This window comes from Centruroides sculpturatus, unplaced genomic scaffold, assembly GCF_000671375.1.
Source record: "Centruroides sculpturatus isolate CEXI.00-Female unplaced genomic scaffold, Cexi_2.0 scaffold373, whole genome shotgun sequence".
In the NCBI taxonomy this organism is placed as follows: domain Eukaryota; kingdom Metazoa; phylum Arthropoda; class Arachnida; order Scorpiones; family Buthidae; genus Centruroides; species Centruroides sculpturatus.
This window is the reverse complement of record NW_019384580.1, coordinates 322,914-338,656: the sequence shown is the minus strand read 5'-3', so window position 1 is coordinate 338,656 and position 15,743 is coordinate 322,914. Positions and strand designations below refer to the sequence as shown.

Here is a 15,743-nt window from a genome sequence, read left to right as displayed (position 1 = left end):
TATGTTTATGAAAGCAATCGATAATTTATTTCCAATCAATAATTAATTGACAATCACAATTAAAAGTACCGTATTACGCGTTAATATTAATTTTAGTTAAAGGAGAGCATTTTGTTTTTACAAAGTCTGTTCATCATTTTAGCATTTCTGTCCATCTTGATCAGAAGTATCAGCAACATTTTCATATTTTTTATTTTTATCATAAAATTTTTATGGATGACGAAATAAAAATACAGTAAGACCCCACTTAATGCGGGGATGCATTCCTAAAGAATACAGCGCTAAGCGAAACAGCTTAAACGAGGTCATTTTAACATAGAGTAAATAGGGATAGGGAAACACGCGACCAAAAATAAACAAATTTTAGTTTAATTTTAAGTTATTTTTATATTAATTTATGTAATAATATATGTTAAATAACATAAACATATGCACACAGAAATGTAAAGTTCATTTTTTGTGACGAAAGTCCTGACTTTTCTGAAATTCTTGTTCTTTTGCAATAAAGTCGTAAAGTTTCATTTGTCACTTTTTCCTTAATTAAGTAAATATCGGTAGCAGAAGGTCGCATCCAAAACATCTCGTTTTGCTTTGGCACTCCTTTTAAAATCTAGATCATTCGCTACAATTTGATCAACGATTTCGGTTATCGTTACCAAACTTTTACTGAGGAAATCTGCAGAGAAATTTTTTGGGTTCTTCGTTTACAGAATCTCTACTTTCCAGTTCCACTTGAATTCCATGTTCTGCCAGTTCTTGAAGGTCGTCGTTGGCAGTGTCGGCCCGAGGAAAGTTTTAGGATGGAGCGAGATCCAATTATGGCGCCCGGGAGTGGAACCCCGCCCACGCACACCACCCACGCGCGTCTCAACAGATAAGGCCATTTACATACTGGCCACACGCTTGCAATTAANGCGAGATCCTATTATGGCGCCCGGGAGTGGAACCCCGCCCACGCACACCACCCACGCGCGTCTCAACAGATAAGGCCATTTACATACTGGCCACACGCTTGCAATTAAAATATCGAAAAGTGAAAAAAATATTTTTTCCTTTAATTTTCTTTACCACTGAGGCGCCCCTAGGACTTAGCGCCTGGAGCGGCTGCTCCGTTCGCCTTATGGTAGGGCCGGCTCTGGTTGTTGGTAAGGCCCTCACCAGAAACCTGCCGTAACCCATCAATATCCTGCTCGTCTATATCTCCTAGTCCTGCTATATCGATTAGGTTGAGTTTAGTCAACCTAACGATACAGCGATAGGCTCTTTTCGTTGAGAATTCTTGTATACCTTCAGCCATAATGTCTTCCACACTTCGTTCGTACATTTATCAGTTAATTCTTGCCAAGCGAAGTCGATATATATTTTTTCCAAAATTGCAAGCCTTTTTGTCACCTTTTGCTGATTGGTTTGTGTTCGCAAATGATCGTATTATATACGAAACAATGAAATCCCGCGATAATTTAAATCGGCGTGAATTTTGAGCTTTTTTAAGACTTCGAGCAGACCGCGTTATATCGAATCAGCGTTAAATGGGGTCTTACAGTATGTTATTAATCGAAAATTCGTTCTAGCGGGTCGCGTTTGTTCAATCCAGTATCCAGAGAGTTTTCTCCAGAATTTGTGTTCGAATATCGAGACACTGTTGTATTTCGTTCGTCATTTTTATGAATGAAGTAATCATTAGTAGATAAGTAATACCTACGGTTAAAAAAAATTTAATAACACTTACCTAAAAGTGTTTAAATAAATGTGACTAAATACGAAGATTAATGTATAAACAGAAAACACGGTGACAGTCTTAAGGCTAAAGTCTGACGACGACACCCGATTGATAGGAAAGTTAGTTCAATTTATTTTTCCTTGTTCTATCGGTTTTCATTAAAGTAAACCTGACAAAAAGCAAAAAATAATTTGAAAATTTCAATATTCTAAAATCCATAAGCAAATTTGAAACAACACGCACGTTTACTTGGATAAAAATAAATATCGAATAACAAAATTTACACTTAAAAACTGAAATTTTGTACGGAGGATTTTCAAAACAGTGTTGCACGAGGGATACCTGTACATAACAAATTATTCATCTCATAATACAGTACATCATTTTCCAGTATCTTTTTTCTCCTTTTCCAATTTTTTTAATAAAAATTTCACTTTTTACATATTAAAAATATATACATAGAAGTTTTAAGTATATATTATTACATAATTTTAAATCAACTCTAACTCGTATCATGGTAATTGTTCAAAACTCAACTTTTTATCTTTAAGCAATTAATAATCATAACTAAGAATAACTTACATATGAAGTGTGGCATTAAAAGTGTGAAATGTACTGCTCAAAAGATATTTTATAGAAATGATACTGTTAGGATTTTTAAAACATTAAAATCAGTCTAACTATAATGATGTTCACATTAAATAATCATATTTTTTCTATATGAGATGTCCTGTTTTAATAGTTGCAGGATACCACATTACCATTTAGTTAGTTATGTCTTAGATTATACTGTATAAAGTGTTTATAAAGTTTAAATTTTATTTTTGTATCATTTGTCTACTTTCAATGTAAAACAAAATCATTAATTCTTTTGAAATATTGATTTTACAGTATCCTGTGTTTTGTTATGAAAATTAATCTTAACTGAACTAAATAATTAACCCATTGACTTGGTGTTACATATTTCAATACCTTAACCCCCGTATTCACCAACACGAGTTAAACAGAGAGTTGACGAACTCGAGTTTACATGTAACTCGAAGTCAGATTACGAGTTACTCTTCTTTCGTATTCAGATAAAAATTTAACTCTAGAGTTTCGCTACTTTAGAGTTAATATTTTAAAACAATCCTGCGTTCGAGATTAAACAAGTCTTCTTTCGTAAGCAGAGTTTTGATTGGTTGAAAGCAAACACGTGTATGAACCAGGGAGGAGACGAATAGAATAGAATAGAAACACGTGTAGAAAATGGCGGAAAGTGAAATGGAAAGCAGTGCACGCCGTAAATTTTCTAATTTTGAGAAGGAAATTCTACTTGAATTAGTCGAAAAATATAAATCGATCATTGAAAACAAGAAAACAAATGCGATTTCTTCCAAACAGAAGAGAGGCACATGGGTAGAACTAACAAAGGAGTTCAATGGTATCCCGGGTGTCACCCTTAGAAAAACCAAACAGTTTTTGGACTGTTATAAGAATTTAAAAAAGAAAGCCGTGAAAGAACAGGCACAAAAAAAAAGCCGAATTATTTAAAACAGGAGGAGGAAACCAATTCGTTCTAATAGGTTTCTTACGCTCTCTTTTGGCAAACGATATCGACATAGAAAGTCGTAATCGTCCAATTGTTCGAGGTCATTTCTTCTTGGAGAAATAATCCGCCGACTTCTTCTTCCATACGATCTATATAACCTAAATATTTCAGATTTTCTAGCATCTCGGCTTCGTCTTCGTCGAATGTCGCCATTTTTCTCTGAAATAGATCGCTTTGCGCAGGCGTCAAACCTAGAGTTATCGTCTACTCGCCGATTTTCTAGAGTTAGAGTTAGAGTTAGGGTTATTGTGTTTGACTCGAGATTCGGAGTTGGTGAATACCAATTTACCAGTAACTCGAGAGTTAACTCTAACTCGTGTTGGTGAATACGGGGGTAAGTCTCTCTATAATTCAGTGTTTCTGAAAATATTAAATTAAAAACTTCCATTTCATTGTTATATTTGATAATGCATATCATTTAAATAAACTTTAATTGTAAATAAAGTTTGTGCAGTATTTCCTAACAGCAAGAACATTCTTGTCACTTGATATGAAAACAATTTTTAAATAATAATATTCAGTGTTGTTTGCCTGCTTTTTTTACAATACCAACTCTACCAACAACTAATTTAATTGAAGTACAGTACATATGTTATACAACACTCCAAGCAACAATATTAACATGATACTGGTTAAAACCAATAGCTAAATATTATTACCATTATTATGTATATTACCAGCCACATGTTGAAGCTCACAGCACAAAATTCCTATTTATCTGCAGATACGGATTGACGATAATGTTTTGTATTTTACATTGTGGGACATGCTAATTCTGATCATATTACAACTGAGAGCAATAAATATCCATGGTTACAATAGGATTCTATTGTATTTCCAGAAAAACTTTATTCTAAATAAATCACATAAAATTTAAAAAATATCCTAATGATAACTCTATTTAGTTTCACTCTAGTATAAAGGTGGATAAAAATTATGATCTGGAACTATAAATTCTCACAAAATTCAAGATTAAAGTCAATCCATAAACTATTTTTGCAAATCAAATATTTCCATCACACTTTTTAATGAAAATATTTCTTATTGAACTTTCACAAATCCAAGTATTTTGGGGTTTTCAAATGCTAACCTACCAATATATCCTTCAACTGTAATTTGAAATAACTAAACATTTTCTTGTATTAGCATTATTTCTACTCTATACTTTCTCTGTAAATTGTTTTTAAGCTATTTACTTATTCTAATTCAGTTTAAAATTCTGTTTGTCTACAAAAATGGATATTGTGTGTTCTGTGGTTTGTACTATAGCTTTATCATATCTTGAGTTTTAAAACATGATTTTATTTACATCTGATATTTTTAAATTTAATCTAAAAACATTTGGGACTTTTGTAATTTTAATATACAGTACTAAATTTCAAAATTTTATTTTTGTTATGAAATGCTATTGTTAATACTTTAAAAAAGAAAATTATCATAAGACAATTTATTATTATGTAATTTTATTCAAATGAATATTTACAATAATCTATATTATTTTAATTTTTGCCTTTTTAACAATGCTTTTCTTAATGCCATTTGTTTTTCTCTGAAAGAACGTTTCGATTTTTGTTTTGCTTTGTATTTTATCATCATGAAAGCCTTATTTTTCTTCACTTCTTTCTGTGTTTTACTACAGGAAGGACTTTTCTTCTTTTTCTTTGTAAATTTCTCTCTTCCCTCTCTTCCTGCTAATACTGTAGCTAATCTAGATTCTTTATCATGTTTTCTTCTTTTATAAATTTTCTCAATATTATCTAATTTTACTAATTCTGTCGGTTTACTTTCATCAAATTTAAAGTCTGATTTTCTTTTCACTCCTTTATTTTTAGATTTTGATGGTTGCAAATGCTTAGCTATTTGCACTGCTTTTAGCTTTTGAAATTCCTCTTGACTTAAAATTCGAGATTGAGATATGCATGCTGCTTTTTGTATTGTTTCTTCTTGATTATTTTCTTCTATATCTACAGAATTATCTTCCTCATTTTCATCAGATGAATGATGTACATCTACCCAACCTTCACTATCTTCACTTCCACTATCAACAACTTTTTCACCATCATTATCATCATTCTCCTCCTCCTCCTCTTCTATATTTAAAGTTTCTGCACCATCCAAGTAGTCTTTTGCAACTAATTCACCATATTCTTTAGGTTTTAAATCTTTTGATGCTTCAGTAGGTTTTCCTCTATCTTTTCTTCCTAAAAGCCGAGGATTAATTGTCCTAAACAGCTGAATCAAAGAACGAGCTGCCATCATTACACTTTTATTCTTATATGATTTGTACTGAGCAAGATCCTGTAACAAATCTTCATTCATTGCTAAAGGACATCTTATACATATTTCTCTAATACCATTTAATCCAACAGCCATAACTTCACTACAATTCCGTTCGGTGACAAAGTTATTGGCTATTGTTTTCAGAATGGGTTCTATAATATCAGGTGGTATTAATTCATGCGCTGACTGAGCTGTATATACTAGAATTTTTGTTACATCTCTTTGATGCGGCTGAAGAAATTTTTGTAAGAACGGATAAAAATTAAAAAGAAATAACTGGTGTGTTCCAATAAGTCGAGATATCATATTAATGACCATCAACTTTACTTCATATTTCTCCATCATGCATTCTAGGTTTTTATATAATTTTTCTGCCATTCCTTGAGGATCATTTATTAAATGGACTGCAGAAAAATTAAATGTAGGTGGCTTCTTACTATTTTTATGCTTTTTTATAAGCTTTTTGGTATGTTCTAATAACTTTTTCCTTTTTCTGGTTTTTTTATTAACTTTGTTTGATGTTACAACATCTCTTACATTTATTTCTTCTTCTGAATTACTATCATCATCATCATTATCATCTTTTTCGTCTGATCCCAGAAAGAATTTCAATGCTGTAACTAAAATTTTTGTTACTTTTGAGAAACAAGCTGTGGCTATAACATTAACAGTTTTAGCATCGTTCCATATATTTTTACGATAAAGTTCTATCATTATATCCAGTGACATCTTAACAGCTACATTGTTTTTGTCCTTTAACATGGCATACATAAAATTTTGTAAGGTTATATTCAGCTTCATGTTTCGATGCTTTGCATTTAAATTTTTGATATCTTGAATGATGTGATTTTTCAAATACTTTCGTAGAAGTTTACTTTGACATTTTAGCAGCTCAAAAAATAATTCCAATAAATCTGTGGGTGCTAATAAGTTTTTGTTTCTTATAAGTACGAGGGCTCGACAAAATATCAAGCGCATTTCGGGATTTAAAACCATAGAGTATTTACGAAGAATCTCTATTAATTTTTGTGGATAATCAGATAAATCTACAGGATAACAATGGCAAATATGAGCTAAAAACATCACCTGATCTTCCAAATCCTTGTTATAATCAGCAGGTTTCAGTTGAAATACTTCCAATGACGATTGAAAGTATTTATACTGTCGCAAAAACTCATCTTTATAAGATGTAGGATCTCTTTTTACGAGATTTTGCAGCTGAAGAATGTTATTTGGAAGTCGATTGTTTTGTCTTTGCTTCATTTTTTCCTTCAAAACAAAACTTCGTCACTACGATTCACGTGTAAGACATATTTAAAGTAGAGTGTTGCCATCTGAATAAATTTTTCAGTTGCGTTAATAGCCCAAAAATAAATATACCTTACAGAAACTATTAAATTTATAAAAATACCAAAATTTAATATTATAAAATAAAGGTATATATAATTGTAGGTTAAAATAAATAAATAGACAGGAATAATAAAATAAATTATATTATATATTCAAACAAAAACATCTGAAATATTGATATAAAAAATTAAAACATTATGATAGAGTAATTTAGAAGACAGCTTAAATTTTTTTCTTAGGAATATTATTATTATTTTCATTTAATAATTATTATTATTTTCACAAGATTTTCATTATTCTTTCATACATTTCGCTTCAAAGTGAAATGTAGGAAAGAATAATGAAAATCTTGTGGGTTTTAACTATGAAGTTCGAAGAACTATGTCGCTTCGTAATATGAAGTTTATCTCTACCAAAGAAAAATTCATAAGAAAAAAAATTGACTAATCTTCTAAGTTGTCACAACTGTTTGCTTGGCGCAATTTTTTACATCTCAGATGCTTTTGTTTGGATATTAGTTGTTTTTGGTAAATGATTGTTTTATTACATCAAGACCTAAGACGGTGATGTATACAGTTCGGTCGGCGGTCGGCAAACGCTTTAGATACGCCGTTAGTAATCGTTATAAAAAGTTTTAATTTGCATAAATTTGAGCTTTTGTTATTCTGGAAACATTTTGAATGGAAATAATTTGTTTTCATGTAATTTTATTTTCTGCAAGCGTAAAATTAAGCGATAAAAGTAAAATAGCCCTGTGGGGGATCTCGTGAACTTTGACCTAGCGACCCGGATGTTTCTCCAGCAACCCACTGAAAACAAGAGAGGTTTAAGTTTAAAATGTAAGCTTTCTAGACTCAATAGTTTATTCTCTACAAGCCTCTGCACTAACGGATGATGAAAAGAAGATACTGTTTGTTTTTTTTTTTTTTTGGCGAATTTTGCATATTTCGATAGCTTATATTTAATCCTTTTATAGAAAAATCTGAAATTTTGCACACTATCTAAGAAAACTAGTATCTTTCGAACACGAAATTGGTCTCCGATTCTTGTATATATAGTCATTCATTAACCCTTTTGCTCTGTGGACAATAATTGGGCCTTTTTTTCTTCGGAAGCCCATGGGTTTGATAAGACTTACAATTGGGCGGACGGGTAGTGAGGGACGGGGGACAACACATCCGAACGACCATCTCTGAAAAATTGATGGGGATTTTCGACAGTCCAAATTCGATCCCGAGTCCTACAGAGCGGTGAACTGCCACCTTAATCACTCGGTTATTCGGCCGTCTATATATATTTTTATAATTAATTTTATCTCTATTCCATTTTTACAAAGTTTTTACTTTGAATCTAATACAATTTTTAATAGTAAATTCTCTTTTGAGTTACATGTAATCACAATGTGACGCCTCTGACAATTTATCAAAGTTTCCTATAAAAATTCATAGGAAACTTTAATAAATTGTCAGAATTTTTGTTCTTTGTAACTTCCGGAAATTTATTGACTATGATTTACCAAATGGTCGGATGGCCGATGGTCAAAGCGTCATCTTACCACTCTGGAAGACCGGAGATCGAATCCTGGCTAGCAATTCCAAGAATTTTTTTTATGGAAGATAGATCCAAGGTATGTAGGCTCCGGCCTCATAGGGGGCCTGGTTAAACCCGCAATGGACATGTAAAAATTACCTCTTTGTGCCAACAAAGCAGAAAGAGAAAAAAAAAAATTCTCCTGGAGTATCTGCAGTTTGCTTTGCATTATTTTATAAATTTTAATTTTTTAAAAATAAAATCAAAGAGGTTTGAAAAAAAAATTCAAATTTAAATCTGAACAATATTTCATATTTATGAAACCATTATAAACGAATTTGGCGCTGCTGTAGGAATAAAAATGGCGCTTTCTTCGAAGTTCATCGTTACAGTTATGAATTAATATTCTGTATAAATAGAAAATTTAATTAACGTTGCACTCGAGTAAACAATTTCGTGTTTATTTTCATATCAGAATTGAATGAATTTGATATAACCAGGTATTAAAAGCTTAAAAAGTAAATCAAAATATTACATTGCACGGGCCGATTATAATTTAAAATTCTGATTTAAATTAATTAATTGGACTTTGCTATCGCTCAAGTTTATTATTATTATTACTGCTCAGTTCCAAAATAGTTGTCACATTTGCCATATTTTCCTTTGAATTTACTAATATTTAATTATTCAAGTTATTTATTATTGTTGTAGCAACTTCATATACCAACAAATAGAACCAAAATTATTGAATGTTTTTAATTACAGTTTTTGTCAAGGTTATGAATGAGTAAAATGTGACATTATCAAAAAATGCATCCATACTTGTTACACATTAGCACAAGAAATAGCAACAATGGTTGAAATTTTAAGGAAAAAGAAGTTTAAACCAGATGTGACTGCAATGTTTGAAAGGTACAAATGCAGCTTTGAATGAGATGGTTAGAAATATGTCAGAACTTATCAAAGTTGCAGACCATGCCCATAGCAGTAAAAATGAAAGAAACTGATGGTCTAAGTGTGACCATTTACAAGATATAAAATTTAACTCCTGGTTGCTTGTTTAAACACATAATAGACTTAGTAGAATGCACAGTGTGACTTCCAATCGTACCCAGAAGTAGTCTGGCAGTGGCATTTCGTGTTTTATGAGCTTTTAGTTATCTCTGGTGAAGAGGAAATCAGTTTATTTTTAGCATTATTTTGAGAAATAGTTCTAATTTTTGTTTACTTTTAAATTTTACCTTGTTTATCTTAATAATGACTTGTTTATTCAACCATAATATACATTTTACTATCCCAGGAAAGTATTGTAATTGTCTCAAGTTTTTACTTTCTTAACTTACTGGCTGTCTTAACGTAACATGGATTACATACATGGCTTTTGAGGGTCTTAAAATTCCACGTAGGTTGATTTTGCAAAGGGTCACACATAGACCATAGGTTCCTGTGACTTTTTTACTCCTATGGGCATTATCTTCAGCCATAATAAGATCCCAACTGCCTCATTCAGAGCTGCATTTGAACTGCTTAGGTAGCATTCTGTAACTTTCCTACAATGTTCTGAAAATGAAGTAAAATGGCCATAATTGCAATGTCAAAACAATTTCAAGTTTATTTTTAATTTCCAAAGAATGCTTAAGTTTTGAATAAATTATTTCATTATTGTTGAAAATAATTGTTTATTTTATCATGAATAAAAGTTACTTATTTTTTTTGATTTGTATTACTTTGAGTTTGTTTTATTTGGCATCAAGTAAGAAATGTGACAACTATTTTGGAACAGAGGGAATATTATTATTAAGTTGTTCAGAGTTTTGAAGAAATAATCTATCTAGGGATTTTGAAGATCCAAGCAAAGTTTAAAAATTACCAATAAAACATATTTTTAAATCTATATAAGTATTATAGTACTTATATAATAGTCTTATGTGACTACAACAAGAAGATTAAAAATAATAGCAATTCAAAAATTTTTTTTTCTTATAATTAAAGATGATGATGTGTTTTATCACATGCTATCATCACTTCATGCCATGTTTGAAATGGGAAAAAACTGTCTACAAATTGAACTGATGCTAATATTTCTTTACCTGCATTAGAGAATGTACATGACATAAAAACGGAATGAGAAGCAAACAATTACTGTGCTAGTTTTCTAAGCTAATGGCTGTGTTGTCATCCCCATGGTGGTTTTTCCATACATCAGACCACCAAAAGAAGTCATGAACATGCCAGAAGATCGGTTCTTGGGTTGATTTGAAACTGGTTGGATGAAAAATGAGATTTTCTATGAATATATTGTTAATGATGTAGACAAATGGTAAACTGCTCAGAAAACAAAATGGCTGGTGCTGCTTTTAGTTGATGGACATTGTAGCCATTTAACACTTGAGCTTAGTAAAGAATGTCAGAAGAAAAGGATCATTCTTTGTACTCTGCTCCAAATATTACCCATATCATGCAACCTGCAGATGTGAGTGTCTTTAAGCAGACATTATGGAACTGGCAGCAGAAACCAGAAAATGTACAAAAGCTTGTAACAAAGGCAACATTTTGCCTTCTATTATCTGATGTTCTGAAGACTGTAACTCCTCCTATTAGCAGTGGTTTCAGAAAGTGTGGGTTATTTGTATCCAAAATTTATCCAAAATACTTGAGAAAATCTTGAACATTTAAACAAAATTGATGACAAGTCTAGTAGACCTACCAGCCATACAACTGTTTCTTTCACAAAACAAGATTGTGAATTGCTGAAAAAATCTTAACATTTTAGCCATCTCTGGAGATTCATAGCATCAACATGAATGCTTTAATGCAAACAGTACAAAATGCTGGAAAACAATTGAGAAATCAACAGAGAATTTAGAACCTGATCAAATATACATTCCTGCAAATAATGACAATGCCTATAAAATACATTTGACACAGGCCCACTTCCCAATGACAACTGTGTTCTTGATATTTATACTGTCAACTCAGAAGGAATCCTAGAACTTAAAAATACCAATCATACTACCATTACTCTTGATACTACACATGTTCTCGAAATCACACTCTCTTTACAACAGGCTTTCTCTGCATATATCAACTGACAACTCATCACTATATCTCAATTCATCAGTTGTAGGTGGTGATTACACATCTGACAATCCACAGGTCTCTGAAATGCAGACAAAGTTTAATCCAGCTCAAATCCTAAGAAATTGGTAACATCTACACTAGTATTTAGAAATCAAACTTTTCCAAATCGTGCAATTTTATCAAGTTCTGAAAATTCTGAAACAAATCAGTCCGATTTCAATCTATCTCCAGCAATTCCATATACATCATCACATGAAAACGTGTCTCCTGGTTTCCTTCTTTATTTGTTTTGGTCATAACCAATTGTTACAAAAAAGAAACATGAACTGAAAGAACCAAGTGCTATTGATTCCAAATCATGGAGAGAGTTCATATTAGATAAGGAAAGAATAAAAACAAGCGAAACAAAAGAAAAAAGGTGGAAAATGGAAAGAATGAAGAAAAAAGCTGAGAAATCTTCCAGGAATTGTAGTAGCAGAAGAGGGAAATGCAGAAAAGTGTGCAAGTTGTGCTGAGGATTTAGATAGTGACACAGAAGTGGGTGAACTAAAAAATGTTGATATTGAAGCAGGTGGTACCATTTGAAATGCTCACCAATAGTGGGAATCGCTTATAATGTAATCATTCATATGATGTTTGTATAACAAATAAACCATAATTCACATAAGTGTTTAAGTGAATTATCCTTCTTATCCAATTGAATTTATACAGATAAACACTGCAGTTCACTTATGTGGACGACAATTGGATCATCATTGGTTGGACTTGGGAATTTCCTGATCAACTACTGGGTGAACAGTCCATGTCATTAATTTATTTTGTTTTATATTAATGTAAACCAAGGGTCTCCAAACTTTTTTGATTGTCAACCCTTACCAAAAAGTTTGTGTTTCAAGCAAAACAAAGTACTTACTATTTTAATTCATTTCTTGTAATTTTGCATTTTTTTTTTCATTTATTATATATTTGTTGTTAATAATTTTTGTAACTGGCAATCAGTGAGACAAATAAGCTTGATTCTTAGCGCCCCCTTATCCTTAGCTTAAGCTTGATAATCGACTCCCCAAATAATGTTATATCAACCCCTTTGGCGACCCCTTATGTAAACAAAGGTGAAATAAAAAACGTTTTTTCCATAACAAGTATAGAACAAACTTTATTTTCATGTATTTTATTTTGCTTTTTGTGTTACTAAACATTGTAATAAAAAATATCAAAGTCCAAAACATCATTAAATGATCGACTACTGATGCCATTACCCTATATAATTAACTATGTTATATTCTTCATTTTCTTTCTATAATTAAATATCAAAACTATATTAAAGTAATGTTTTTTTATTTATAGAAATGTGTACTTTATCAAATTTTCCTATACCACCATTGTCTGGAGAAATAACGTTAGGTGAATTTGAAGGTCAGTTAATATCAGGATCTTCTTCCTTAGATATTAGATGTTTCAAGAATGTGGTAAGTAATTAATATTAAAATTGTAAATAATTCACAAATAAATAAACTTTTACTATACATTTTATTTTATAAAAATAATTGAATTTATTTTTAACTTAAATTTTATTCTAGAACATAACAAAATATTAGACAAATGTTATTTTAAATTAAAACTATCATTAATTTGGTACAAATGAAGCTCTTTATGAAGCAGTTGGAACCTTATCAAAACTGTACACTATTCCTATAGGAGTAGAGAGTCAAATGAATATTCTAGTTTTTTCAGCTTTCACTAAAAGTTAAAATACAAAATAGTCATTCTACACTAATTTTACTATTTTTGTTATATCTACTGTACTTGTTATTGTTATGTCTGAAACTTTTAGATATTTTAATGCTTTGAGTTTATATATGTTTGTAATATATGTTTATATATGTTTGTATGTTTTATAGAGTGTTCACTTTAACCACTCAGCAGTGAGTGACGACTATAGTCATTAAATTGTTTTGGGGGTATTGCCAAAAACTAGCCTAAAACTACCGCAAAAAAAATTCACATAAAAAATGAATTATGTAACAATAAAAAAGACTTTTCTTTACTAGACATAACTGTTTTCAAAATTTTTTTCCAAAACAGTAATGAGAAAAAACGCATGGAAAAATACTTTAAAAATTTCCTATGTTTATTCTCCACTATTGGGGGTAGAATCATACCCAATTAGTCTACTGTTGAAAGATTAACATTTATCCAAGTACAAAAGAGATCTTTCCTAAATTGCATGATAACATGTATAGCCTATGGTATTAGTTTCACTGATGTTTACAATAAAATAAATTAATTCATTTAAATAGAAATATGTAAATCATGCAGATATTCCACTGCACTATGTAAATTTTCCAAAATGCAGACTAAAAGTGCAATTTTCACAGCATGTGACAATAAAATAAAGTTTACACATTAAAATTAGTCTCAACAAGAATTTCTAATTAAACAAAAACATTTTTGACTTAATTAAATCACATGCCTCTGTGTCCTTATAGTATTAATATAGTATTTAAAATGTCTACTCAGACTTATTTTATTGACAGGACGTATTATACCGACATCTTTGTTCAGCAAAAGTTAAGAAAGCCTATCAGAGAAAACAGTCTTTATTTTTCACCTGTACACTTTATACACAATATTGTGTTTCGGACTAGTGTTTTTTATAATTTACATTTCTTATAATTTATAACAATTTTATAATTTACATGAATAAGATTTGGATAAGATGCAATCTAAAAATTTTTTAGTAAGTTTTATATTTGTCCATTATAATTTCTCAGTGCATGCAACCTTGTGTCGTGCGGCATGCATCCTACTGATATTGAAATTCTTCCTACACTCACTATAGCATATTTGTTGTCACTCCTCCCATAGCAGCCACAATTCTATGGCTCCTGCAGATTACACATGTTGAATAATGAGTGATTCTGACTGCAAACTGTAGAACACAAAATGCTTTCTCTTTTGTGGAGTCATCATTTTTATTTATCACACTTCCTAGTGGTAGGAGATGACAAGATGTTTGAATGCAGACAGGAGATGAAACTTGGACAGTTATGCTATTGATTGGTGACATCACATAATTCTCAGATAGTAATTAACATAATTACAGCAATTTAAAATGGTAGCATTCATCTTGGAATACCTTGTATTATTGCAGAGTTGTATATCAAATACTATCATTATATCATGTGAAGTACTGTACATATCTATGATATTAGAGAGGCTGCAGCTGATGTTTTCATCGCAAAAACGTGTACGTTGGACATTCAGCACTGTCTTCCTGTAAACCTAGAAGTTTGACAATGGAGTTTGGAATGTTGAGCATGATTCCACTGACATTCCAAATGCCATTGTCAAACTTCTAGGCTTACAGGAAGGTGGTGCTGAACTGCCAGTTCTACACTTATCTGCAGGGCATATTTGTATCCTTCAATGCCAGCGTTTATATGTAAGGAGCTGCATCTGGAGGCAACTGCTGTATACAAAGCTGGTTATTCATGCCCCAAGTTTGAATTTGTTAACAATCTTGCCTGCAGATCTCTCTTTATCCAACATATACATTTTTGCATTGAAAACATCACCTACAGCCTCTCTATTAAATTTATCATTTTCTTTCCTTGCAAACATTTTATTAATATACATGGTTTACTTTATAGATAGNTGTATATGTATGTATTGTTTACTTGAGAATACAACAGAGAATAAACTGCCCAAATACCCTTAAAGGAAAAGTACGTCCTTTATGAAGGCATAGAGCCTTTACTACATGAAAATGAAAATTAATGAATACACTGTGTACAGTAATTTACCTGATAAGACAGACCTCAGAAAAATACTTTATGAGGCATAAAGCTGTCTATAATGAAAATTAATTAACTAAGGATATTTTTGCCCTGCCAGAGTATGGCCGAGTTATCCGGACTGCCGGGTTATCGAGTGCCGAGTTTTTGAGACTCTACTGTATTGTGTATAAAGTGTAGAAAAATAGACTGTTTGTTTTCTCTGATAGGCTTTCTTAACTTTTGCTGAATAAAGATGTCAGTATAATACGTCCTGTTAATAAAATAAGTCTGAGTAGACATTTTAAACACTATGCTATTTTTGACTTAAGTTTATAGACCTTCATCAGTTGTGCAATTGAAAAAAAAATATTTTGAATGAGTGGAATATTTGAAAGAGAATACATATAAAATT

At 31.1% G+C, this 15,743-nt stretch overlaps 2 protein-coding genes across 2 annotated transcripts in view; one reads left to right on the top strand and one right to left on the bottom strand.

Moving 5' to 3' along the window:
• Nucleotides 1–4,805: 4,805 nt before the first annotated feature.
• LOC111624449 (protein SDA1 homolog) lies at nucleotides 4,806–6,901 on the bottom strand. The gene has a single exon (XM_023367286.1). The coding sequence runs from the start codon at nucleotides 6,852–6,854 to the stop codon at nucleotides 4,806–4,808; it is 2,049 nt and encodes a 682-aa protein (XP_023223054.1). The 5' UTR covers nucleotides 6,855–6,901.
• Nucleotides 6,902–10,147: 3,246 nt separating this feature from the next.
• Nucleotides 10,148–15,743, top strand: part of LOC111624455 (aladin-like) — a 54,598-nt gene continuing 49,002 nt past the window's right edge. Inside the window, 2 exon segments of the mRNA XM_023367290.1 lie at nucleotides 10,148–12,457; nucleotides 12,900–13,021. Of these exon segments, the coding sequence (XP_023223058.1) occupies nucleotides 12,902–13,021 (120 nt within the window). The 5' untranslated portion in view covers nucleotides 10,148–12,457; nucleotides 12,900–12,901.

What these genes read in the sequence shown, in the direction of transcription:
- LOC111624449 (XM_023367286.1), bottom strand. Translation starts at nt 6,854, where the DNA reads ATGAAGCAAAGACAAAACAATCGACTTCCAAATAACATTCTTCAGCTG.